This window comes from Onychomys torridus, chromosome 1, assembly GCF_903995425.1.
Source record: "Onychomys torridus chromosome 1, mOncTor1.1, whole genome shotgun sequence".
Classification (NCBI taxonomy): domain Eukaryota; kingdom Metazoa; phylum Chordata; class Mammalia; order Rodentia; family Cricetidae; genus Onychomys; species Onychomys torridus.
This window is the reverse complement of record NC_050443.1, coordinates 89,080,705-89,108,630: the sequence shown is the minus strand read 5'-3', so window position 1 is coordinate 89,108,630 and position 27,926 is coordinate 89,080,705. Positions and strand designations below refer to the sequence as shown.

Here is a 27,926-nt window from a genome sequence, read left to right as displayed (position 1 = left end):
TATGGTTGGTAGAAGGATTTATTAAGTGGCTGGGGGAGGTCTTCCCATTCCAACAACAGAAAAGCACTTCCCACACCTTCCCCACCCAGTGTTTGCAGCTCTGACCCACGGCTGCAGCTTTCCACCTTCCTTTCAGAGTTCCATACAGGGACACCTCTTCCTCTAGAAATGAAACGTACATTTCAACTCAAAAGGTAACAAATACATCCCGGTTTCTGCAACATTTGGTAAAAGTTTGCCACAAAAACCGAACATAGCAGCATGCTGCCTACCGGAGACCAGGCTAGCCTGGGCAAGCCTTGCAGGAATGCTTTAGCACATGATACTGCAGTTTTCACATATGACAGGTGGAGCTGCACCACAATGCAGGAGTCCCATTGCTCCAGTTCCAGACACTGGACTCTAGCACAGGAAATGTCTCTTGGAGTTTAGTAAATATACAAATAGAAAAAAAAAAATGCCTTAAGAAAAGTTTCACAAATGACTAACCATCTGAAATGTTTTTATCACAGCTTTTATATATTATAAAGCTCCCCCCACCCCCACGGAGTCTTTGATGAAATAAAACCTAGTCACTATCATCTGATCCACGTTCTGAGCCTCGGTCTGAGGCCTCATTGTTTGAGCCCTCTGGTTCCGATTCATTTCCAGAGCCTTGGCCAGAACCCTCGTTATCAGATCCCTGCTCCGATTCACGGTCCGACTCTGCACTTGGAGAAGCCGGGCGAGAATCGTTTTCTGAACCTCCGGAGGGGCTTCTCCCAGACTGCGCAGACTCATTGTCCGACTGCTCAGAGCCCGAGCGCCTTCTCTTTCTGGATGGCTGGTCACTGTCGGAATCCTCATCCGACTCCTGTCTTCCGGACCGCGGAGGGCTGCCGGCCTCGCTGCCAGACTTGTTCTGGTTGTCATCTGACTCGCTCTCAGAGGAGGCCCGTCTATTGGGTCGCTCGTCATCATCGGAATCACTGTTGCTGTTCCTGGGATGTCTGAGGAGAGAGGCATAGGTGAAAAACCAGGCTGCCAACAGCACTTCCTGTTCTGGGTCATGCCTGGTGCCTTACACAGGGGCCCCTGGGACACTGTAAATCTGGGCTTCTCAAAAGGGCACAGGGTGGGAAGTCCTCAGTTGATCACATCAATAAATTCTAGGCACAAAGGTGAAATGCTGGACCTCTGATGGTGGCTGAGACTCAGGAGTCCTAAGATTGGAACAGCAGGCCATTTCCTGTTCTAGAACATCCTTGTCAACAGATACTTGAAGAGTCAGTTACCTACTGCTGTTCTGGGATTCACAAGATGAGCTTTATCAGACAGGAAGCTGGGGGGGGGGGGGGCTAAGGGGCTAAGCTTACTAACTTTTGTTCCCAAGTTCCCCCACTGTCAGTTGACATGTGTCAGGGAAAGTGAGGCCACCTGGATCTTCCATAGGTTAGAAGCACGCCCTTAACCACTGGGAGGCTGCCTCAGCCATGTGCTACCCTGGCATCTTCCACAGCTTTGGTGTCCATGATACCTTCTGGCATGCCTCAGACTAGGAAGGGTGAGGGAGGCGGAGAGTGTTCCTCTCTCAGAAGGGAAAACACCCCTACAGACTCAAGAGAGGCTCCTTGCGCCGAGGTCTGAAAGAAGGAACCATACATGCATGAGCTAGCCCAGGTCACTCTGAGAACATGGAGCTATGACCAAGCGATGGCATTGACGTTCACTCTGCAGATCCACTCAAGGTCAATGGGTCACTTCATTTAGCTGCCCCAGTGCTCAGATCTTTCATGACGGCTGGGACAAAGTTGAACTGATGTAAATGGCACAAATAAATTTAGTTTGACCATAGGCACAAGCCTGGCAGCAGCTCAGTCTCACAGACTTATTTTTTGATAATTCTGCATCTCTTCCACTGGCCTCAGACCTCTAACCAACAGCCCTGGGGGAACACTGTGAGGACAGGGGCAAAGCAACCCTTCAGGGAAAAGCAATCCAGCTTTGTGTCAGCCAGTATCACCAGAGCAGAGACCACAGGCAGGCTCACAGATGGTGTCTCCTCTGACCAACCACACTCCCTCTCCCCCACTGCGGCACTTGCCAAAACCAGGAGCTACCTCTACCACCTCCAGGGTGGGTGTGCTCCCCAGATCACAAAATGGAATGTGAGGTGGACACACACAGTCCACTGCAAGGTGGTTTGGGTCTGTTACTCTCCACTGCTGCTAAAGAGGTTCCTTGGGGAACTCCTGAGCCTGTCTTTACTTCTGCATCCTCTTCACCTGTCAGTTTCTCAGGAGGGACATAAACAGGATGAATGATGAAACAGAGGAATCCTGGGAGTCTGGTAGAGAAAGCTCTATTCCAGGAGTCTAGGGGTGGGCCTGTGAGCTCCAGAGGCTAGCACAGCCAGGTGTCACTTCACCAAGGCTAGGAGCTCAAGGTAAACTCTAGATAGGCTGTCTCGGATAAATCCACCAAGGAAGGCCGAGGTGTGTCATCTACCCATCGGGGAAGAAATGGACACCAAATTCCTCATCTCAAGGCCAGGGCCAGGCTACTCCTTGTACTACTAGTCAGTCAGTACTGGGCGGCAGAATGACACTTTGCTTAGGAGTGGTTATGCCCCCAGGAAACATCAGCCAAGGTTCTGAATGAGATGAGATGTCTGTTATGGTTTCCTTTAGCTACAAGAGGCCAAGATATACAATGCCAGCCTGAAGCTGGTGAGAAGACAGCATGGCACACTGACCACTCCCAGTCATCTGTTCTCCAACTTTGTTTTCCCTCATAGGGCAACAGAGACAAAGAAGAGGACACAGACAGCTGCTTAGTAGCCACTGTGGCTTCGAGCTGTTAGAATTTACCCTGGGGAAATTCTTGCCCAGACTGGGACTTACCACCATTAGAACTTATCGGGGAGAGAGTGAGTCTTACCCTTCATCAGCAATCTTCAGTTTATCCTCATCTGAAGAATCGTCGCTCGATGATATAATGGCTTTGGATTTTATTTTTCCCTTCATTGAAGGAGGCAGGCGTTCTGGCTTGGGCTAGAGAATGTCAAGCATGGCCCATTAGTTGAGGTTCTCATGTTACTGGGCCATCTTAGTAGACCAGGTTTTATTGTAACAACAGATCAACAGCCACCAGTGAAAGCAAGCATCTGTGCTGGAAGAAGGTGCCGAAGTACACTGCAGCATGCTTACACTGTCAGCCTTATACGCCCCTCCTCCCAGGGGTGGGGTGGGGAGAGCAGGAAGACAGCTCTGGAACTTACAGCCTTCTTCTTCTCTGCTCTTGGTGGACGGCGTTTCTTTGGTTTGGGGCCATTTTCTGTATCATCATCGTCAGACCCTTCTTCTCCCTTCTGAGGTCTTAAACAGTGAACATCAAGAACTTGTCAGGAGGTTCACTCCTGCCAGGCCTGAGGCTACTTTGCCATCCCAGGAGAACCTATCTGTGTGGATCTGACCTCAGCTACACTGTGGGCTCAAGGGCACAGTGCAAGAGTCTGCACATCACTGGTCTGCATGACATCTGCTTGCTACTAACTTGTCACTGTGCAGCTCCCTCCGCCATCTCCACTGCAGTCTGTGCTGGTGCAGGGACTGAGTGAGGAACACCCTGGGTTTGGATCTCCTAATCTTCCCCTCCTCTCCCTCCCTCTCTCCTGCCGTTCGTTCGTTCGTTTGTTCCTTCCTTCCTTCCTTCACACTGCTACCACGATCCTCACCACAGCTACACTAGGGACAGTCTGAATGGATTCACAGGTTCTTTCTCAAGGATAACTGGCCAAGAGACAGGAAGGGCAGGCAGGCCTGGGTGAAAGAGCTGAAAGGAGACTCTGGGCAGGAAAGCTTGGGGCACCCTGTGCAGATGGCAGTGGGTGGTTACAGGGCACTTTCATCACCGTCCACCCACATTCCAGAGAGGAACGGGCTCAGCGACTGCCAGTGTGCTGCACTGGCACAGTTGGTACAGCTGCCACCCAGGCTGCTCACTTCACATTTGTGTCCAAAATACATTATGAGAAAAGAAAACTGGTGTGGTGTCGTATACCAATAATCCCAGTGCTCCCACGCCAGAGACAAGCAGATCTCTGAGTTCAAGGTCAACTTGGGCTACATAGTAAATTCAAAGCTAGTATGAGGTACACAAGACCCTATTTTAAGAAACAGAATGACAAGAAAGACAATGGTGGCTGTCAGCTGTTTTTAGGGGACAATGTAGAGATATATGCAAACTAAGTGCTCTGGATACTGAAACAGGTTGAAGCAGGGAGTCAGTTTGGGAAGATGGAGATGCATAATTCAGAAAAGAAATGTCTCCTGGCTTTATAGACACTTAGAACATTAATGAAGACAACACTACCTTCTCCTCCTCTTCCTCTTCCTCTCTCCACCTTCCTCCTCTTCGCCTTCTGGTTCACTGCCACTGCCCTTCCTTCTTTTCTTCTTTTTGGATACAGGGAGGTCGTCATCGGTGTCGTCATTGACAAATTCATCAAACTCGCCTCCTTTCTTAGAACGCTACGGCCCAAGGAGACCACAGTCAGCTACTTACAGTGACGGCACCTCCAGTGTGGAAAGCTGTACAGTGCCTTTGAAGATCTCTGACAACTGAAGACCTTCTACTAAGTCACATGGAAGAGGGGCTTGGATAGGCCCGAATTTCCAGCACTTGTCAAGAGAAGCCCATTGTTTCCAATTTGGCAAATATCATCAACTACCTGAGAAGTCACCACAAAGTAAACACATCTTCAATCAGAAATGCATTGAACCCATTTAGCCCCACAGAATGTAGAAAAGTATCTGTTGTTTGCCCTCATGATCATGTGGCTGACTGGGAGCTGTGGGTCTCTGCAGCCACCCAACATCACAAAAGAACTTCACACCAAATACCTCAGCTTGGCAAAAGACCAAGATTCAAAGTACAGTTCTACCAAATGCTCATTTTGACACTATGTGAGGTCAAGGAAGTGTAGATTGAGCCATCACGAAAATGGGAATCATCTGGTTGGCGAGGTCAGCAGTAGAACTGCAGAGCACGTATGTGTCAAGACCTGTGTTCATCCACAGCACCACGCACACCACAAAGGCAGGAGCCACTTTGGTAGAAGTCAAGGCTAAGAACTAAGAACAGAGCCAACTAAACTCTGCTCTTCATTTCGTAAAGCCCAAAGGCAGACACTGAGGTCTCTGCAGACATGGGGCCGGTTCTTACCCGTCCTCCACCTCCACCTCTTTTCTTCTCCTTTGTTGCTTCAGTCTCGCCAGTGAACATGAGGATATTTTTGGTCTTCTCCACGTACTGAGCCCGCTGCTCCAAAAGTTTCTTTTGCTCTTCCTTTTCTCTGAGACGTTTCTCTTCCTAAGAGGCAGTATGGGGACTCATCAAAATGTTCTTAAAATGAACAAAACAACCATAGAGTAAACAGAGGACTAGCTCCTAACCTACAGTGTGTGCACGCACCTGCTCTTTGAGAAGCTTCTGTCTTAGGAGCTCCTTCTCCTGCTCCTGCTTGGCCCGCAGCTCCCGTTCTTCCTCATCCTGCTTGCGTGCCCGGGCCACATGGTACTGGGCCTGGCTCAGTAAGTCGGAGCACTGCCTGACATTTCAGATGCAGAGAAACGCATTACTTAGGATACCTGCGCTCCTTAAACCCAGGCCAATGCTATCAACTGTGCTAAGTTCCCCAACTCAGGATTCCTGTCTTGATTCAATCACAGGTGGCTCAGGCCAGCACTCCCATCCCTCGGAGGATCCTGAGTTCTAGCCTGGCTGCAGAGCAAGACCCTGCTTTAAAAAGACAACAGAAAGTAAGAGAAACGATTTCTCCACAACCTAAGTGCTAACAGTCCATCAATTTCCTCAAAGTCTGAGAAGATGCTGTAGGAGAGGGAGTAAGTAACCCTGAGAAGGTCAGGAACCACTGTGTTATGGCCACTTTCCTGATCCACACCAATACAGCCACTTCCCCCAAAGGCACCTCTGTAAACAGGCATTACCTGGCTTCAGAGGCAGCAAGGGCCAAATCAAATCTCATTTTATCTCCCACTTTACTCAAGTAACTGAAGTATCTAAATGAAAGGAGAAGACATTTCACTTAATCTGCATCATTAACAGCCTCAGTATGTTTAATAAAAAGAATTTCATCAAGAAAGGCAAAAATGTCAGTAAATAATACTGTCAATAAACTAAGAGATAACTAACAACAGGTAGTAAACAGTAGACTGACTAAGTAACTGTATCAGCATGGTGGGTGGGGTTTAGCACTAACACTTCACCTGATCACTCAGAGATGTGAGCTTTTCATTTTACCACACACATTGAATTGCTAAGTCCTATAAGGATAAACACATTTGAACTGAGCTGAATCCATCTGTTAAGCAGTGAGTGATAAAATCTTAATCCTAACTTGATGAAAATCAACATCCCATAAAGACATACTGGTACAAAACAGGAACCCACACACGTGGAGACTAAACAATTCACACGTGTAACGTGCTAGCTCGTACGCCTGAGAGATTAACGAAAACCGTAGGGCAGGCCTGCGGCAGGGTTCCGAGGTCAGGCTTCAAGAGCCCAGTGTGGCAGAGCTGCCTGGAGTTTGGCGCCACCACATGGTAACACCTGTACTAGACCTCCAATGGTGTTGTCTGAGGGAGTCATTCTTTTGTGACATCTTTTGAGACACTTTCAAGGAAGCACACCATCGAAAAGCCTTTCTTCTTCGGAATTATTACCTGTGTGCAAGCTCCAGCTCTTTCACAGCATTAAGGACTTCCTTCAGATTACTCTTTTCATCCTTCAGGACAGAGGTAGCTAATCTTTGCAAGACCAAGGCCACATTAAACATCAGAACTGTATCACTGGGTGCCACATGTCTGGCCTGTAAACAGAAAGGAAAGCAAATAACTTCTTATGATTTAATGCCACAGAAGGGATTTTGGCAAGGAAAAAGCAGGAGGCGAGCGGTTCAGGAGCAGTGGGTGGGCACAGGAGTCCTTTACCTTCAGCAGAGTTTGCTTACACTCCTGTAACTTGCCACACTTGAAGAGGGCCCGGGCCAGGTAGAGCACGACTTCAGTGTTCTGGTGCTTATAGAACTTTCTGAGACAGTTCTCATACTACAAAAAGGAGATGTTAGTCAGAGGCACAGTGGGCATGAAGTGTACTTTCATGCTATGTCAGGATCTCAAAGCAGTTTTAGAGCTCTGAAGACACTCCACTCTGGTTAATTTCAGAGAATATCTGGAGTTGACTTCTGACATTTGCCAGCATACACTTTTACAACATAAAAATCTGACCACAGAAAAATTAGGCGCAAAGTATCTTCTCACTTGAAATTTGGATGGATGCTGAATGGAAGGGTAAAGAAATTGAAGTCTGTCTGTCTGCCTCCCATTTAGCTTTTATCTTTAGAACACTATCTAGAATCACTTTGCTAACCACCATGACAGATTACACCCTGGATCCTGTGGGTGACATACTTTAGCATTGTCCTCTTGGGATCTGTGGAATGAGCCTAGGAAGTTAATTTGTTAACTTCAGTTAATTTGTTGGTCAGACTAACAAATGAATATTTGACTTAATTTTTTTCTCACTTTTTACTCTAATATGTGTGACGTGTACTTCACACGAATGGCGAGATGTGTAGATGCAGAGGCCAAAAGAGGATGTCAGGTGCTCTAATCTATCACTTGCCACCTTATCCCCTTGAGACAGGACTTCTCATGGAACCTAGAGCTTGCCCCCCACACACACACGCATGCGCGCACACGCACACACACGCACACACACACACACACACACACTGCCCCTTGGTCTGCTACCCCAGTGACCCTCCTATCTCTACTCTGACAGCACCGAGATTACAAACAGGCATGGTCAGATTTGACATGGGTGCTAGGAATCTCAACTTTTAGGTCCTCACGACCATGTAACAAGTGCTCCTACCCACTGAGTCACCTCCCCAGCCCCCAGAGTTAAGGTTTATTTAAATGCGACACTTTTTAACCACAGGTAACTGACAAAGTAATTTCATGGGAAATGGTAAGACAGTTTTTCTAGGACTATCCCTAATGACTAATTTGCATTTCTAGAAGGCAGTGCTGTTATTCTACAGATTGGGATGGTTTATCTCCTAGCACCCATGGTCAGGTGGTTCACTGCAGCCTGTAGCCTCCAACTCCAAATCAAAGCTTTCTCTGGCCTCCTCAGGCACCATGGCATACTTTCATACAACACATGCCCACATAAAAGTAAAAAAAAAAAAAAAAAAAACCCAAAAACTAAAAGATAAGCCATTTAAGCTGGGTAGTTGTGGTGCACCCCTTTAATCCTAGCACTCGGGAGGCAGAGACAGGTGGATCACTGAGTTTAAGGCCAGCCTGGTCTACAGAGTGATGCAGGACAGCCAGGGATACATAGAGAAACCCACTAACAAAACAAACATGAGATTGTAATCCCAAGTACTTGGGAGGCTGAAGTGGGAGGACACTTAAACACAGGCACTTAAGATCAGCCAGGGCAATAAAGAGACTGTTAAAAATAAACAACACAACAAAACAAATTAACGATAAAATCACTTAACATTTCTGGAACTTGACTCACTTCAGAAACTGAAGGAATAAATACTAAACCCTGCTGTTTAGTGGACACTTGTTCTTCATGTTAGTGCCCAGTTCTTTTCATTCCAGATCCTCACAAAGTTCTCTGAGGTTAAGAGACTTCCACTTTACAGAGAGGTCAAAGAGGATAGTTTCTGCCTATGGCATGCATTCCTGGAACTGGGACTCACATCTACCTGGCCTTGTCATTACATGGTTACAAACCTCTGAACAGACAGTATCAGAGGAGATCTCAAAAGTCCATGGTGAGGTCAGAAGGGTTAAGGAAGCATTGGCTCCCCACGACATGCAGATATCTGGAGAGGCAAAGACGTTACCATCTGAACGGCGCTGATGTACTGCTTCTGCTCCACGTAGATGTGTGCTAAGTTCAGCCACACATCACTGATATCTGCTGTTGCTTCTCTCACTTGGGCAAACACATCACGGGCTTCCCGGAAGTATCCTTTGTGGGCCAATACTGCTCCTAAAGTTACACAAAGGCTGACACTGAGAATGTCCTAACCTCTGTCAAAACAACTAAAAGTCCACTATTAAAACAGCTGCACCGATCAGGAAAAACAAAAGCACTACTTTCACCAAGGCTTCTAGTTACCTATGCCATTGGCAGCATACAGGTTCTTGGCATCATTTCTGAGGACTTGTTTGTAGATGGCCAGGGCACGGTCTTGATGACGCTTTTCCTATAGGAAAGAAGAATTACTGGAAAACTCAACAAGGATAGGGACACCAATCTTGCTGAAGGAGACAGGGGATTACCTTTTCTCGGTCTCGGGTTGGCTGGTGTAAAGTCTGGAGCCACACGTTGCCAAGGGCCAGCATAGAGTAAGTGTCACTCTGGGTGGCTGGCTGTTTTAATATCCTCTCAAACTTCTTCTGGCCTGGGCCCCATTCTTGTTTTGCCAGATGGAGGTTACCAATCAAAGACCAGGCATCTGGGTGATCCTATGTAAATATAAAGAAGCAAATTTTCCAATCTGGGATCTGAGAAACCAGTCATCTTACAATGGCTAATAACTGAAGAGGTTTACAGCTACATTACAATGGTGGTTTTCAGACTGCCAGTTGAGACCCATTAGTGAGTTAGAAGTCAACTTATCAGCACACAAAGTCAACAGAATGGAATGAAGTAAACAACAGTGTACTGGCCAGCAGTTGGAGCAGATAACAACTTGTAAACCTGTCTTTCAGGGCTCCGGGCTGCAGTGTGCAGTCTCCTCTTCATGTGAGCCACAATCAGGAGCTCCAATCACCTACGGAATGCTGAGACACGGACTCTGGGCTGAGGCAGGGCAAAGGACAGGACACAGACACGGAAGGGAAGGCTAGGAAGGCAATAGTTCTATACACTCAAAAAACGGATGCTGATTCTGGTGTGACTCCTCACACAATTACACTCCTTACAGTCTCCAACAAGTGGAACAAACAAAACCAAAACAAGCCACTAAAAACAGATGCCATGGCTATTGGGGACATCACAGCCATTTAAATGGTCAGACTGATCTTGAAAGGTAAAAGGTGACACCACCAACCTGATTGATCTGAAGGGCTTCCTTAAACCAATCTGAAGCTTCATAGAAGTTTCCTTTATCTCTGGCCATGGCTCCTAGGCGCAGATAGCCTGAAAGTGCACATTTAATTCATTTTCACTATCTCCTCTCTAAAGGGGCCTAACCCCGAAGTCTTACTTTTGAATGAATTAACATGTTTTGTTAATACTTTCAGTCAGAGAAGAGCCTCATATATGAAGACACATGACACATCACTCTAACTAGGCAAAAGAGAAACTGCATCACTAGATCAATCTTTCTTTTTTTTTCTTTTTTGAGACAAGGCCTTACTATGTACCTCTGGCTGGCCTTGAACTCAGAGAGATCCACCTGCCTTTGCCTCAGGAGTTCTGGGATTAAAGATGTGTGCACCACACCTGGCTGGGACCACTATGAACCCAGATACTGATGCCCTCTCAAGCTGCTCTCTGAAATGACTGCTTAGTCACCAACAGTATGAGCATCAAGTGGTGGGATGATTCACATTCTGGGCCAGGTGGAGCAGAGCAATGTAAGATTTCATCACAACACTTAGAATGGTCCACAATTTGAACTTATGGGTTACTTATGGAATTTTTCATATAGTATTTTGACAGCAGAATTGAGTATAGGCAAATGAAACTATGGCGTGTAAAACCTTAGAAAAGGAAGAACTGCTACAAAGCATATAGGCTAATTTTAAATGTCAATGATTTACAGTGCCTGTTGTAAAAATTTAAACCAGAATATTTTAGTAATACTTGTTTCAAGAAAAAAAAAAAAAAGTCTTACTATCACACAATGTAAAAACGTTGGTGCAAAGTCAAAGAAGGTAACTCACAAACTATACCCATTATGAAACACGCCAGGGAGCTGCAGCTGACTCACTAGGCAGAGGCACAACCTGCCACTGAACATGCCTCAATTGGCTTTTGCTGATCCTCACATTTTCCAGTATAAGTACATGAAACTGCACTTGTTTTATTCCACACGGGGGTAGGGGGTGGAGTGGGGGGGTGGGTGCGGCACTTCTAGATAGGGAGGCTGGCCTTGAATCCCTGATGCTCCTGCCTCTGCCTCCTGAGTGCCAGGATTACAGGTGAGAACTACCAAACCAAGCTGCATCTTTTTTTTAAGGAGACAAATTTGCCTCGGAGAAAAGGGAATATTAGACCCTTTTTAAAAAAAAAAAAAAATTATTACTGGTTCTAACAAAGACTTTCTTTTCTTTTTCTTTTTTTTCTTTTTTGTTTTTTTGAGACAGGGTTTCTCTGTGTAGCTTTGAGCCTTTCCTGGAACTCATTCTGTAGACCAGGCTGGGCTCGAACTCACAGAGATCCGCCTGCCTCTGCCTCCCAAGTGCTGGGATTAAAGGCGTGCACCACCATCGCCCAGCAGGACTTTCTTTTCTAAGTAAGTTTTCTGTTATTGTGAGAATTTAGGAACTTTATCACACAAAAGAAATCTGGAATTCTTACAGTCGACATAGTTAGGATGCTCTCGTAAAATGTTTTTGTACAGTTTCTCTGCTTCATGGAATTCACACATGGCCTCGTAGAGCCTAGCTAAGTTGTAGGAGGTGGTAACAGAGATGGCGTTGTAATAGTGTTCATCATGCTCAGCTTCTGCCTTTGCACGGTCCAGTGATGCCAAGAAGTATTTCTGTGAGGAAGAAAGCACATTGTTATTGGAGATAGCTGACCAAAGTGCCTGCAGCTTGGTCAAGCATAGACAAAAAGGAAAGTTTCTGTTTCCCCACCTTTGCTTCGCCTAGGTTTCCAAGTCTAAAATGGAGGGCCCCAACGTTATTCAGAATCTCAGGAGGGACATCAGCCTGCACCTTCTCCTGCAGGATGCGGGTGGCTGTTCCATAGGCTGAAAGGGCACCCTGCATTTTTACGGCAGATAGAGTAAGGTTCACTCACAGATCAAAGAGAAACACATCATTTAGGATATGAAAAACAGACGTCAATACCTGTATGTCAGTCTGTTCTAAGATCTGGGCCAATTCAATCCAAGCTTCCACATCATCAGGATACTGTTCTGTGACCTTCTTCAAATGGCCCTGGGATAAATGAGATCATTAAAATAATGCTGTCAGTAAAAAACAAAACAAAACAAAACAAACCCACATCTTCTGTAACGTGTTCCCACTTCTCAGAGTCTTCGGGTAGTAAAGATTGACAACATACCTTTGCTATGTCTCGTTTCTCCTGATCTTCTGAAGCAGCATAGAGAGAGCCAAGAATTTTCATAGTTTCATAATTATTGGGATAAGCTTTCAAAACTTTCTCGAAGCACTGAGACGCATTCTCTTTGTCACCTCGATAAATATACATTTGTCCCAAACCAAAAAATGGCAGTACAAAGGAGGATGAAGCAAACTGTGTGGCTTGGTAGTAGTACTGAAAGGCTTGGTCATAATCTTCCTAATAAATGAGAATAAAACAAGACAAGTAACAGATACACAAGTGTTTAGAAAACTGAAGTCCTGTAATTAGAAGGACTAACTATTTAGAAAGGTGGATGGTCTTACCTGAACGTGGAATGATCGAGCCAGCTGGTAACAGCTTTCTGCTTGCATAGCCTCCACCTCTGTGTTGTGGAATGCATGGAGAGCCAGGTGTTGCACTTTACTATAATCCTGAATTGGAGAACCAGAAAAATCAATTGAGTGATGTCAGAAGATTGCTTGAATAGTGGTTTATTTTAATTGGTAACATTTCATTTAGCTATAAGGTATATTTTCATTTTCTCCCTAAATAGCATAACTTCAAGAAGTAAAACATCAAATAGGATTGATGTGGCATTATTAAGTGCTAAGCTATTAACTCAGCCTCAATTTATTCATCAAGAAAATGGGCACAGGCTAGAGATAGCTCAGTTGGTAAGAGCTATGCAGTCACGGGGCATGAGTGCAGGTCCATCTCAAAAAATGAGGTGACAGGGACTAAAGAAATGACTCTGCTGCTCTTGCAGAGGACCCAGGTTAGGTTTTCAGCCCTGACATAGTGGCTTACAACCTTCTGTAACTCCAGTTCCAGGGGATCCAATGCCCTCTTCTAACGTCCATAGGTACCAAACACCATATGGTATACATACATACATGCAGGCAAAACACTCATAAACACAAAAGATTAAAAAAAAAAAAAAAAAAAAAAAAGGTAAAGGGTGATTGAGGAAGATACCTAACACTAACCTCTTGCCTCCACAAAACTGTGCACTCATATGCACGTGTGCACACACACTCAAGGAGAGAAGGGGGAGGAAGGGAAAAGGAGGGAGGGAGGGAGCATAGAAGGACCAGACTACTTACCTCATGGGTAGAGGTGACCATTACAGAAGTAAGGACTGGGAATGCACCTTTATCAATGCTTGGGATTTAGTAAGCACCGAGCACATACACCGGTGACAGCTCATATTAGTAAGGTTGATACATTTTTGTCAAGTTTTACCTAAATTGTTACACAAGTATTTTAAAGTATAGTTTAGTCCCTGGTTCCAAGAAGGCAGGTTAAACTTTTCTGTTTATTGTGTGAAAACTTTGTCATTGGTGAGTGAGATAGACATTTTCTTCAGTGGTGTAGCCTCTGGTAAGCTGCTCATAAGCTTATAGACAACCCCTCACCCAAGTTGCTACAAGCAATCCTAATTAGACCGTGGGGTCACCAAATAAAAGACAAAAAAACAGAGGGACTAATTGAAAAGAGGAAGGGATCAGCAGGAGGAGGATGAGAGGGAAATGGAGGTATATGAGCAAGGCACATTATATATATATGAAAATGACACAGTGAAACCCATTATGTATGATTAATATATGCTAATAAAAACTTTAAAAATGAAAAATCTTATCAGCAGTATCTTGGATTTGGTATGCTAAGAAATATAAAATACCATTGCTTCCACAAAATTGTTGGAATTAATAGGCAAGATCAACAGGTAGAAATAAAGAGAACCCCCACTGACTCTGGTCCTATACTACTACAGCCAAATTCTATGAAGCCCTAGAAATAAAGAGAACCCCCACTGACTCTGGTCCTATACTACTACAGCCAAATTCTATGAAGCCCCTATCTATCTGGGCCTAACACAGCACCTGTTGTAGTCTATCCATGTGATGTCCTGGCTTCTCCAAAGGCCTCCAAAGGGTCTCTTCAACCCCTGCCTTTCCTCTCCAACTGCCTAGAGACAGCCAGTCTAACACAAGTTAAAAGCTTCTGCACTGAGGGGAAGCCTCCCCTTCCCACTTGATCATGTCCTTATTTCTCTGTGAGCAGAGGCCTTTACGTTCACATTCAAATGTGCTTACATGCCTGCTTCTCTGAGTGCAGAAAGCAGTCTTACTTCTCTTACATCTGATCACAGGTTGCACTCAGCACAAAGTGCCAATACATATTAAGTCAGAGAACGAATCAATAGGTACTCATCCCTGGGCAACTAATACAAGCTCTAATTTGGGAATAAAACAAAAACAAAATAACATTTTCAAATTTCAAATTAACCTGCCTTCTTGGAACCAGGGACTAAACTATACTTTAAAATACTTGTGTAACAATTTAGGTAAAGAAGTTAAACAAAAATCATGTACTAACTATATTCAGAAAAATCAGATTTTTTTTTTTACCTTCTTGAAGAAAAAGTGGTTTGCCAAGTGGTTCAGTACCATAGGGTTGCTAGGATCAATAGTGTAGGCTCTGGAAAGAAGCTGCACACCATTTTTGATGGAATCAGCCTGAAAGAGAAAAATGTAACAGAGTGGAGTGGAACCATCCCTTTACTAGCACGTCCCGTTTTTTTTTAGTTTCAAGAAATAAGGTCCCATGCCTGTAGTTCAATACCATAGGACAGGCTGCTGTTCTTCATCAAGGTTATAAAGTTCCCAATAAGGAAGTACTGAACTGCTGCAATTTCCTTTTTTGTTAACAACATATTTTTGGTACCAGTCTTAATAACTTATGCTCACTCCGAGGACAAAGAAGGGAAAACATATTTTTAGGACATTTTTTATTGATAAATATGAGCATTTCGCCTGTGTATGTGAATAACTTGTGTGTACAGTGACTGTGGAGGCCAGAGGAACTGCAACTATAGTAGTTGTGAGCTACAATGTGGGTGCTGGGAACTGAACTTAAGTCCTCTGCAGGAACAGCAAGTGTTCTTAACTGCTGAGCCATCTCTCCAGGTCCCTCTTACGATTTTTGAATGTTCATTTGTAATGCAATCCCCATTTGAATCTCAGTATTTGATTTTGTGTGTGAGTATGGGGTATGTCTGTCACTCAGTTCTTGCTTGAGGTTGCCTACTTATTAGTCTATACCTCAGCTGTCTTCTTGGTGTGGCAACCATTTTACCTTGCTAACAAAACACAGCTTCCTTCATTCCTTTCTTTCTGACACAGGATCTCACCACATATCTCTGGCCAGACTGGAACCCTCTATGTATATCAAACTGGCCTGAAACTCACACATCTGCCTACCTCTGTCTCCTGAGTGCTAGGATTGAAAGTATGACTCACCATGCCTGGCCTCAGAATAGGTTTCGTAATCTGTGAGACTTTTTGATTTCTGGAAGGAAAGCTCCCTTCCCCTTTTCCAATCCCAGGTGACAAATCATGACTGAACCAAACTCGTCAAGATAATCTATTCTCCTTCTCTAAAGATTGGCCTAAGGCAGAAATTCTCACTGGGGACAATATCTGTTTTTGTCATCACTACTGTGGAAATGGTACTGTCATTCAGTGGTAAAGGCCAGAGAGGCTGGTAAACATTCCACGAGAGAGAGGACAGTTACTCACATAAAGAATTATGCAGCTCACTGTCAACAGTGCTGACACTGAGAAACACCTGCAACCATTTGGACAATCAAATAAACAAGTGGGACAGGAACTGTCTTCATGTATAGGCCAGAATTTCCGGGAGAAAGTCCTAGAGGGAAGCTTCTTGTTCCCTTCCCTCCTGTGAGACTAATGGAACAAGCAGACACCTGGGGCTGCACACCATCTTAGGTATACGAAGTGACAGATACAGGGAAAAGTCACACACTAAGGAGGGGTTGACATAAAGTTACTGAAAATCCCTGAGTTTGATGACATTGTGGTATCAAATTTGAGACCTTAGACACTTGTTTAGTAAACTATAAAAAATGTTAATGTTTAAGTTGGTTGAGTGTGGGTTTCCTACTTTGCCAAATGCATTCCAGACAGATTTATGCGCCTGCAATCTTTTATCTGAAATTCTAAACCTCAGAAAGTTCTAAAGCCGTTTTTGAGGTGTGTGTGCCACATTCACACAAGTGCTGGTCTTAAAAGCAAACTCATGTGGTGGGGACACCTTTACCTAAGCTGTGAGGCCATCTTCATATGGCTATACTACAAAAATGTGTTTGCTTTGGGGATGGTGCCTGTAGCACAGGCACCACACTTTTTATCTATAACCTGAAATCTTGATTTCTAAAGCATAACTTGTTCTAGCAGCCCTAGATAAGGGGCAGCCGGCCCAGCAAACCAGAAGCTAGAGACTGTCTTCCTCCCATACCTCTTTATTGTTGAGTTCCAGAACAGCCAGACCAACCAGTGCTCCCACACACTTAGAGTTGAGTTCCAGGGCTCTGCTGAATGCTAGTCGAGCTTTCTCCAGCTTGTTAAGTTTGACAAAGCAATGGCCCATTCCTAAACGAACTTCCGCTAAAAAATAAGTAAAATCAAGTCATTTGTCCTGTCAACCTAGGACACCTTAAATAAGAGTTCAACTCCCAGTATCTGGACTCCTTAAAACCTGTTGGCCTACCACAAACTTGACTTCACTAGTAGTTAGACCATTCATTCCAATCCTTCTCTCCTCTTATGGGTACCACTCTTACTATACAACAGAATAACCATAATACTGGCACTTTCTTATCTTGTAGCACCCATTGCAGTAAACCACCACCACTGGCTTCATTTCTATTTAAAAATTATTATGTATATGTGTGTGCACACACATGCAGTGAGCACTCATATACACTGGTGCATGCATGAATAACCCTAGTATTTAGATAGAGACTAAAAACCCCATCAAGACCTTCAGACTGTGTCTGAGTACATATAGCTGTCGTTGTTCACTTCTGAGCTATGCTGATACATCTACCCCATTTCAAGGTCATGTCAGAGCACACATGTCCCTTCCTAAGGCTACACTCTACTGGTCATGGGACCCATTCTCACCTGTGTGAAGACAGCAGACAGTGCTGCCTGTCATTTTTCCTGCTCTAATATCTTCTTCTCTGGACCACCCTCAGCCATATTCAAACACTCTACCATCTTACAGAAGTACTTCTTGCTCCCATTTCCTTTCTGGTTGCCAGCCCACTCCTGTTCTTCCTGACAACAGACTCCTCAATGTGCTGCCTCTAATTCCTTTCTTCCATTTCCTCTGGCATCCACTCTAGTGAGGTACTAGGCCCACCATCCCACTAAAACTGTTTTATAAGGTCACCAGTGATTTGCACTGTGCTAAATCCAACCATCAACTCTGCCCGGTTCACTGGCCTAACCATAGAATTCAACAGTCTATCACCTTCCCCTTGGGAAATGTTTCACATTTGGCTTCAAGGACATTACTTTGAGTTTTTCTTATCTCCGGTCACTCCTTAGTCTGCTTTTCTGAGTCTTCCACATTCCTAATCTTTACACTTTAGAGCAGCTGTTCTCAATTCCTTTGGGAGTTAACTGACCCTTTCAAAGGGTTTGCCTAAGACCATCAGAAAACAGATATTCACAACAGTAGCAAAGTGACAGTTCTGAAGTGGCAAGGAAAATAACTTTATGGTTGGGTCACTACATGAGGAACTGCATTAAAGGTGGCAGAATTATGAAGGCTGAGAACCACTGCGCACAGGGATGCAGGGCCCTCTTTCCTGTGCACACTTCCTCCCCTTGTGTCTTCACGCACTCTCCAGGCTTTTGTACCATGCATATACTGGTGACCTCTTTGATGACCATGGGACACAAGTCTGCCCTCTTGTGCCTCAGATGGGCATTTCAACCTTTCATGTCTAAAACTCGTTTCTCTTGAACTGTTTGACAAAGGTAGTAAAATGTAACTCCACTCTTAAAACTGTTTCTTTGGGCTTTGATTCTTGCTCTTTTTGTTTCAATCAGCTCTCTTTCAAAACACTAGTGGTGTGTCACCACTGCTGCCACCCTAGCTGTGAGCTTGTAGTCTGTGACCTAGCACTTGCAGGAGCCTTCTCCCCAGTTCACACTACCTCTGTGCTTGTCCACTCACCCACCTCCCACTCCAGTCTGCATCTAGCTCAACAGTGCTCTTAAACCTAAGTCAGACCACACCCTCCTGCTGCCCAAGCCCTCCAAGGCTTCTCCGTCAAAAGCATGAAGTCTCTAACACAGTCTCAGACGTTCAACATGAGAAGCATCGGGCAGCACAGCTGATCTCCTTTCTCCCATCCATCTCCACTGTGGACACACTGGCCTCCACAGTACTTCTCAAACCTGCCCAGCAGTTTCTGAGGACTTCATACCTGCTGTGCTCCTTCGGAAATGACACCCTTCCATCTATCTGTATGATACTTGGTCACTCTAGCACTTTCCAGCCCTGAGTTTCCCTGGCCACCCTAAGTAACTGCCAATGCTTCTCATAGCCCTATTTTGCTTCAAGTTCTCAAGTTTTACCAATACCTTTTACAGTATCTATTTTTCTCATTTAATTCACTAGAAGATGAATTACATGACAGGAACTTTTTTGTCTTTTGGTTCATTGCTGCATTTTCTGCATAGAACAGTGCCTGGCACATAGTTGATGTACAACAAAAATATACTGAATGAAAAATATTTGGGAAGAAAAGTAGCATAGTTCAAAAATATGATACAATCTGCCATCCAGGTTTTTCTGTTTGTTTGTTTCGGTTTTTCAAGATAGGGTTTCTCTTTGTAATAGTCCTAGCTATCCTGGAACTCAATTCATAGACCAAGCTGGTCTTGAACTTGCAGAGATCCACTGCCTCTGACTCTTTAGTGCTGAGATTAAAGGCGTGCACCACCACTGCCCAGCAAGGTTTTAAATCAAATAAAACACCAAGAAAAAAATATCGTGTGTGTGTGTGTGTGTGTGTGTGTGTGTGTGTGTGTGTGTGTGTGTTGTAGGGAGGGAGGGAGCGGCTAAGGTTGGTATTGGGTATCTTCCTCTATTCTTCTCTATTTATCTATGCAGAGTCTCTCAATGAAAACAGAGCTCACCAATTCTGGTGAGTGTCGTTAGCTGGCTTGTGCCAGCATCCCATCTTGCCTTCTGAGTGCTGGGATTACAGATGGCTACCACACCCAGCTGGCTTTTCTATGGGAGCAGGAGATCTAAATTCCAGGCCTTACTCTTAGGCAGCAAGTACTTTATGCACTGAACCATTTCTCCAACCCCAGAACAAAATAACTTTGATAGTGTCATTTCATTATTCCTAAAGTATCTTTTTATAATTAATTTTCAACATTTTAATTTGGATCACAAACAGCTTAGAATTAAAATTGTCCCTTACCTGGACATCCTGGGTTAGTACGCAATGCTTTTTTATAGTAAGCAAGAGCTCCTCTATAATCCTTCTTGTTAAATGAAATGCAAGCTTTCCCTGTGGTGATTTAAACAAACAACATTTTCTGTCGATTAAAGAACACGAATCTACTGCTTTACACTAATTTATATCTCAGTAAGAAATACTTGAAAATAGTGAACTAACATATTAAAAATGTGTTTTGCAAAGGTTGTGCATTAATTTAGTTCTAAAAGTCTTTATGTAAAATAACAATATAAATAGCTAGCTTGTAGTTACCTATGAAAAGATTATTTGTTGACTCCTTGGAAGCAAACAATAACTTATTCTACTTTGCTTTCACTTGCTGTGATAAATATTAGGACCCAAACAACTTGCGGGGAAAGGGCTTATTTTAGCTTACAGTTTAGTCTATCATGAAGGAACTTAGGATGTGAACATCAAGCAGAAACCTGGAGGCAGAAAATAAAGCAGGGGCCATGGAGGAATGCTGCTTACTGGCTTGCTCCTGACTTGCTCAGCCTGCTTTCTTTATACCACCCAAAACCACCTGTCAAAGGGTGGCACTGCTCCAGTGGCCTAGACTCTTCTCTATCAATTATCAATCAAGAAAAAGCCATACAGACTTACCTACAGGCAACCTGATAGAGGTTCCTTTTCCCATTTGACTCTACCTTGTGTCAAATTGATAAAAAACTAACCAGGACTCTCTATATAGACATATACACACACATACACAATTAGCTTATTATATTCATCTATATCACTACATATTATAATACAATATATATAACACACACATGTATATATTGTATAATATATATATTTATACATAAAAGCTTCCAATAACGCTGATCAACGAGATTCCTAAGGTTCTTGCTGAAGAGCACTCACCAAGAAGGGCTGGAATATTGTTTGGAGACTGGTTAAGTACAAAATGAAACTGTGCATCAGCTTGATCCATTTTGTCACCTTCGAGCAGGCAGAAGCAGGCTCTTCCCAACAAATGGTTCTGTAATATACAGACTTTACTAAGACTAGAGACAGTTTACCAAAAGCATGCCAAATGATGCCAAGCAAGCACAGAGGGTAGAAGCACAGCATTCTTCTGTAAGCGACCCGTGTGGTTCCCAATGAGAATCTCTAAGCACAGATGGAAAGCTTCCCCAGAAATGTAAATCTGTGCTGGTAACAACAAAAAAACAAAGGTCACAATTCTTAAAATCTGCTTGAAGTTCGCCTGAGAACGCAGGGATTATGGACTCAACATGTACATATTTACTAAATCTGCCCAAATTTAAAAGTATAAGGACTAATACAATTCTGATTTTAATAAACCCTTCTCTTTTTTTTTTTTTAAATTTATTTTGTGTATATGAGTGACCTGTCTTCATGCACACTGGAAGAGGGAATCAGACCCTATAACAGATGGTTGTGAGCCAGCATGTGGATGCTGGGAATTGAACTCAGGATGTCTGACCAATACTCTTAACCACTAAGCCATTTCTCCAGCCCCAAACCCTTCTTTTTGACTATATCAACAGTTATTTTAGTAAAAATTCTTTCACAAAGAATCTGCTATGCACATATTTTCCTTTTCACGTAGTATTTTGTGCTCTTATAAATTCAGACAAATTTGACTTACCTGATCGTACATAATAATTTTATCAGCCATCGTATACAACAAGGTTGCCTGTGTAATAAGGTCCTTCTTATTGTCTTTGTTCTTTTCTTTCCGAGCTTGTTGCACATAGTAGGCTGCCAATGTATCCAAGCAAGTCATCTGGTCTTTCTCATGGTCTCGATAGTCCAAATTGCCATCTATCCGTGCAGCTTCCAGCAATTTGACAAACTCTTCTGTCTTCCCTTGCTTGTAATACTCCAGCTAAAGGGAAAGGATGGAATTAATATCACTAAACATGTGTCCACATACAAAAACTACAGAAATGTTTATAGAACCTTTATCTGGAATAGCAAAAAAATGGAAGCCAACTATTGATTAACAAGTAAATCGATAAACCAGCTGTTGTATATCTCTGTGATGAAAGGAGTGAACCATTGACAGCTACCACAACATGAATAAATCTCAAAATAATTACACTCAAAGAAGCCTGTCAATCAAAAGAATACATACTGTGTGATTCTACTTTTTTTAAGACTCTGAAAAATACTTAACAACAAAAATGCAACTAGAGGGCTGCAGAGATGGCTCAGTGGTTAAGAGCACTGGCTGCTCTTCCAGAGGTCCTGAGTTCAATTCCCAGCAACCACATGGTGACTCACAACCATCTACAGTTGGATCTGATGCCCTCTTTTGGCACAGAGTCGTACATGCAGATAGAGCACTCATACAAATAAACGAACAAACAAAATAAATCTTTTAAAAAATGCAACTAGAGCAGATCAGTCGTGCTGGAGAGAGAAGGGCTGGGAAAGAACAGTGGAAAGAACTCTGAGGGATGGATACATTCACTGACTTCACAGGTACACCCAGACTCAACATCAAATGGTATAGTTCACACATAAATGGTTTATCACAGGCCAGCTGGACTTGAATAACGCCATAAAAACTGGAATCACCAAAGATACTCCTTTTTCTCACCTAGTAATAATTTAATCCCAGTACTGAGGAGACAGAGACAAGTGGATCCTGGGAGCTTTTTGGTCAGTCACTCTAAATGAAGTGGGGAGTTCTATGTTTAGTGAGAGACCTTGTCTCAAAAAACAATGTGAAGCTAGGTGCGGTGGTTCACATATTTAATCCCAGCATCTGGGAGACAGAGGCAGATGGATCTCTATGAGTTTGAGGCCAGCCTGGTCTATAAGATCTGGACCAGCCAGGGCTACATAGTGAAACACTGTCTCAAAAAAAAAAAAAAAAAAGTGGACAGCCGATGTTGACCTCTGGCCTCCACATGCATACACAAGGGCATGTACACACTCCCCACATGCAAACACATGCATATACCCATACATACTACTGTCACCTGTGGTGGTATTGTGTCCTCTGAAATATTGTATGTTCCCCGAAATAAACATATCTGGGGTCAGAGAACAGACAGCCACTAGAACAGAGCCAGAAATGGTGGCTAGAAAACGGGTCAGAGCAAGCCATAGCAGAAGTTGGGCAGTGGTGGTGCACGCCTTTAATCCCAGCACTTGGGAGGCAGAGGCAGGTGAATGTCTGTGTGTTCAAGGCCACTTTAAAAACAGCTAAGCATGGTGACCCATGCCTTTAATCCCAGAAATCCAGCCTTTAATCCCAGGGAGTGATAGCAGAAAGTAGAAAGATATATAAGGCGTGAAAACCAGGCACCAGAGTTAGTTAAGCATTTGGCTGGTTAAGCTTTTAGGCTTTGGAGCAACACAGTTCAACTGAGAGTCATTGGGACGAGGACTCAGAAGCTTGCAGTCTGAGGAAATAAGACCAGCTGAGGAACTGGTGAGGTGAGGTAGCTGTGGCTTGTTCTGCTTCTCTGATCTTTCAGCATTCACCCCAATAACTGGCCTCAGGTTTGATTTTATTAACAGGTACCTTTAAGATTCCTGCTATAGTCACCCCACAGTGAAGAATAAATAGAATCCTAGCATACTACAAGAGATACTGTTTCCAAACCAACAAACCAACTTGGGCTCTGGCTTTGGTTCTACCAAAAATTACCAGTGACTTTGGACAGATGAGTAACTTCCCTAGGCATCTGTTTCATGGAGCTACATGCCATTAATACAAATTCTACCAATTAATAACAAGATTAATGGCTTACTCTCTAGGAATAGGAACACTGGACTCTTAGCTAAAAGGGCAATGTCTGTCAGCAATACTACTTCTTTGAATTTCCTATGTGAATGGAATACACTTTTTGTTGTTTTATTTGGAAACAGTCTCAATATGTAGCCTAGAGTAGCTTCAAAAATGTAATCCTCCTTCCTTAGTGCATGAGCTGGCTGTTTGGAACCTTGGGGCTTACACAAGGACACTTTGCTCAGCCTGGAAGGAGGGGACAGGACCTGCCTGTACCAAATCCACCAGGTTTAAATGAATCCCCAGGGGAGTCTTGTCCCTGGAGGAGATGGGAATGGAGGGGAGGAATGGGGGGAAGGCAGGGGTGGGGGCGGGAGGGGGGAGGACAGGGGAACCCATGGCTGATGTGCAAAATTAAAACACAAATATAGTAATAATAAAAATTAAAAAAAGGAGAAAAAAAATGTAATCCTCCTGCCTCACATCCTGAAATGCTGGCTTTTAGAAGTATGCCACGGCACCCAGCTGGGAAGATAATCTTTGTGTAGACATCTCAGGAAACAAAAGCACACGCCAACATACAGAACTATGATAAACTGAAGGTCTGCACAGCAAAGGGGTCAACAGAGTGAAGGAGACAGCTTACAGAATGGAGAAAAGCTAGCCTAACAGAGAATTCATCTCTAGAATACATGAAGAACTCAGAAAACAATATGCAAACAAACACAAGAATGAGTAAGCCAAGTAACAAACAAACTAATAATATGACAGATACTTTCCAAAAGGGCAAGTACAAACTACTAAGGACATAAAAATGCTCAGCATCTTTAGCCATCAGCAAGTGGATATGAAAAGTACACTGGGAGCTGGGCACGGTGGCACAAACCCACAAGCCCAGCACTCAGGAGGTGAAGGCAGGAAGATCAGGAGTTCAAGGCCAGCCTCAGCCAAATAGCAGGTTTGAGGCCAGCCTGGCTACGTGAGATTCTGTCTCAAACAATAATATCACCCCAAACAACAACAACAAACCAGGGGATGGAAAGATGGCTCAGCAGTTAAGAGCATTTGTTGCTCTTACAGGGGACCTGGGTTTAGTTCCCAGCAAATTGAATGGCAACAACTGTCCATACACCCAGTTCTAGGGGGTCCAACACCCCCTTTGGCCTCTGAAGGCAGCAGACATACATGTAGTATACAAACATACATGCAGCCAAAGCACTCATACACACAAATAGAATAAATCTTTAAAAACAAAAACTCAAAAAAAAAAAAAAACAAAAACAAATTAAAATTTAAAAATTATACAGAGATTCTACCTCACCCTAGTTAAAATGGCTATATTCAATACAACAATAACAAACATTGGCTAGGACCATATGACCCACCTACACCACTTCTAGTCTCATACCCAAAGGTAATAAAGTCAACATATATAAACACTACTTGTATATCCACTTAAAAATTATTTATTTTTATTTTCATGTGCATTGGTGTTTTGCCTGCATGTACATTTGCATGAGGACACACCAGATCCCCTGGAACCAATTGTGAGCTGTCATGTGGGTGTTGGAAAATGAACCCAGACCCTCTGGAAGAGCAGCCAGTGCTCTTAACCACGGAGCCATCTCTCCAGCCCCTTGTACATCCACTTTTAGTGCGGCACTATTCACAATAGCCAACCTATGGAATCAGCCTAGGTGCCTATCAACAGATGAATGGTAAAAATACTACCCATATAAGAGAGCTTCATCTAGCCAGACAGAATGAATCATGTTATATTCAGGAAAATGAATGGAACTAGTGGACACATATAAAAGGTCATTATACAGATTTTTTTTGTGTGTGTGAAGCTGGGATTGAGAAGAGAAAGAAAGGATAACCTCAAAGTAGATGGATTACTAGAAGGGCAGGGGGGTGAGGGAGGCAAGCGGGTCGTTAGGAAAGTAGATATGATCAACATACAACATACGCATATATGGAAACATCTCAGAGAAATCCATTAATATGTATACCGTGCAGTAATAAGTATATATTTTTTAAAATGCATACTTGGAAGACTGAGCAGGAAGACTAAAAGTTCAAGGCCAGCCTGGGCAACTTAGTGAGACTGTCTCAAAATAAAAGGTAAAAACAAGGCTGGGGATATAGCTTAGTAGACGAGTGTTTGCCTAGCATTTGCAAGGACCTAGGTTTGATCCACAGGATACTTGAGCAAAAGATAGGCCCAATTCCAAATCTATTTTTCTGACCATCAAGGTAATAGTAGGAACTTTTTATGTATCCATATGAAAGCCACTTGTGGCATACCAGTTCAGGATAGAGTATAGAGTTTATCTTACCATTTCTCATAAAAAGGAAACATGGTGCCAGGCAGTAGAGAGTCCAAAGTTTTACGCTCTCAGATTTTGCTAAGAGTTCCCAGTAACATCCATATTATGGAAGTAGCAACAAATAAGACAAAAAAGCATAAAGCTGAAATAAATTTTACCCCAAAGGGCTTTTTTATGTGTTAGCTTGGAGACTAATCACCTTCTAGATGTTTTAAAAAAAAAAGTTATAGAAAGCAATATTTATACAATCTATACATAAGCTAAGCTTCATTGAATTACCACTAACTAATTAAAACCTCGATATAAAGAACTATTTACCTTAAATGAATCTTGCCTTTATCAACAATCATTAATTTACCAGTGGAGTTGTTCTTAGGAACCTGCCCTTATTGTTTGTTCCATAAACAATAATATAATTGTCTCTCTCTCCTTTTTTTTTTTTTGGTTTTTCAAGACAGGCTGTATAGCCCTCACTGTTTTGTTTTTTTGTGTTTTTTTTTCCGAGACAGTGTTTCTCTGTGTAGCTTTGCACCTTTCCTGGATCTCGCTTGGTAGCCCAGGCTGGCCTCAAACTCACAAAGATCTACCTGCCTCTGCTTCTCCAGTGCTGGGATTAAAGGTATGAGCCACCATGCCTGGCAAAACTGATTTTCATACAGATGATTTCATACACAGTTGTACAACTGATCTGGTTTAATCATGTGGGCTATTACTGTACTTGAAAACCAAAATCATATTTTTCCAGTCAACAAATAATCTGCTATATGAATACTGACCGCCAGAGCAATCCATATGTGCAGTTGTGTGTGTTCCTGCTTCAGAATACTGATAACTTCATCTCCCTCCGGTAACTGGTCGAAGTCAAGTTCAATGACCTAAAACACAAAATAAATGTTTCATCTCCTTTTTTAAATTCACAATTTCTCTTTTCTGCGTTTTTTGAATGCTCATCAATATGTATATACAAAGGGTGTGTACTCACTTTGAATGGGGCGAACTAATACATGTTCATATTTAGGGAACACATGGCAAATAGGTTGTAGTCTGATTTGATCAAAGCATAGTGAAGCAGACAAATCCTGTTAGTTGTCTTCACATCACTAAAACTATAAAATTCCCAACGACTTGTTTACTTAAAAACAAAATGAAACCTTGTATATCTTATAATCCAATAAAGTACTGATGCCATAGGTCTGAGATCTTGAGAAACACGACCCCAGAGGCCAGGCAAAGTTGAGTGCTAACGTAAACATAAATCATGGGGGCAGCATTTCGCGTCACATACATGCCTGAAATATGGACACCAAAAATAAGAAGAAAAGTGTTCTGGAATATACCCAAGACTACCGGATTTTAGAAATAAATTCTACCTCGTTCAAAAATTAAAGTGTGAAATATCCAGTAAGACTGAAGCAAAGCTGGAGCTTTTTCAGACAAACCGCTCATCACCCATGGAGGAGAGAGGGTCATTGCCACCCAGCACACCAGAGCGGCTAAATCTAGGGCCCCTTGTGTCCGCGAGGGAGCTGTGTAAGAGTGTGCCTTGACAGACTCTTCTTCGAAGGCACTAAGAGCGACCTCTGAGATCCCCAGGGAGGTTTTTTAAGAAAATACGACTGCGAGTTTGAGCAGCAGGTAGACGCGGGGTGGGGGTCATCGAGCGCCCTCTGCAATCTGTGAGGTTTACCAGGCGCTCACACCCCTGCGCCCCGGAATTAGGAAGACAGCCGAGCCGAGGGCTGTCAACAAGGAGAGCTGCAGGCGAACTTTCCCGAAGTCCTTGCAGCTAGAAAGGCGAGCAGGCAAGCGGAGCCTCGGTCGTGGAGCTGGACCGCGGCTCTCCGCTCAGAAACCAAGGGGAGCGAAGTCGGCGCTGGGATCGTCCAAGTTCACTGCCCTCCCCCGTTCCACACTCGGCACCCACCTCGTCAGTATCCCGGAGGGGAATCTCGATGGAGCCCCGAGACATGGCGAGCTCGGAAAGCGGGCCCTTCTCACCCCGCCGCTCGGCAGCTCGCTGTCCTGGCTTCTAGCCGTGTAGAGGTTACCGCACCTCACACTCCACGGAGCTGCCTCAACTCCAGCTTCTCTCTCCTGGTCGGCCGCTGAAACAACGAGTCTCCGACTGCGACAAGCCACTTCCGGAGGCCCCGCCCCCTGTCCCGGAAGCACT

General features: G+C 43.7%; 1 protein-coding gene across 1 annotated transcript; it reads right to left on the bottom strand.

The window, feature by feature from the left end:
- Window positions 1-27,926, bottom strand: Ctr9 (CTR9 homolog, Paf1/RNA polymerase II complex component). Its single transcript, XM_036190231.1, has 25 exons — window positions 27,678-27,926; window positions 26,530-26,628; window positions 21,327-21,566; window positions 20,576-20,693; window positions 19,670-19,759; window positions 16,678-16,826; window positions 14,769-14,876; window positions 12,681-12,788; window positions 12,337-12,573; window positions 12,120-12,209; window positions 11,904-12,032; window positions 11,623-11,806; window positions 10,148-10,236; window positions 9,375-9,560; window positions 9,211-9,298; window positions 8,933-9,081; window positions 6,996-7,112; window positions 6,729-6,874; window positions 5,991-6,062; window positions 5,455-5,590; window positions 5,206-5,352; window positions 4,354-4,511; window positions 3,260-3,356; window positions 2,920-3,032; window positions 1-989 (listed from the first exon to the last, which is right to left on the bottom strand). Exons 1-25 carry the CDS (start codon window positions 27,720-27,722, stop codon window positions 569-571), a joined length of 3,516 nt encoding a protein of 1,171 aa, XP_036046124.1. The 5' UTR covers window positions 27,723-27,926; the 3' UTR covers window positions 1-568.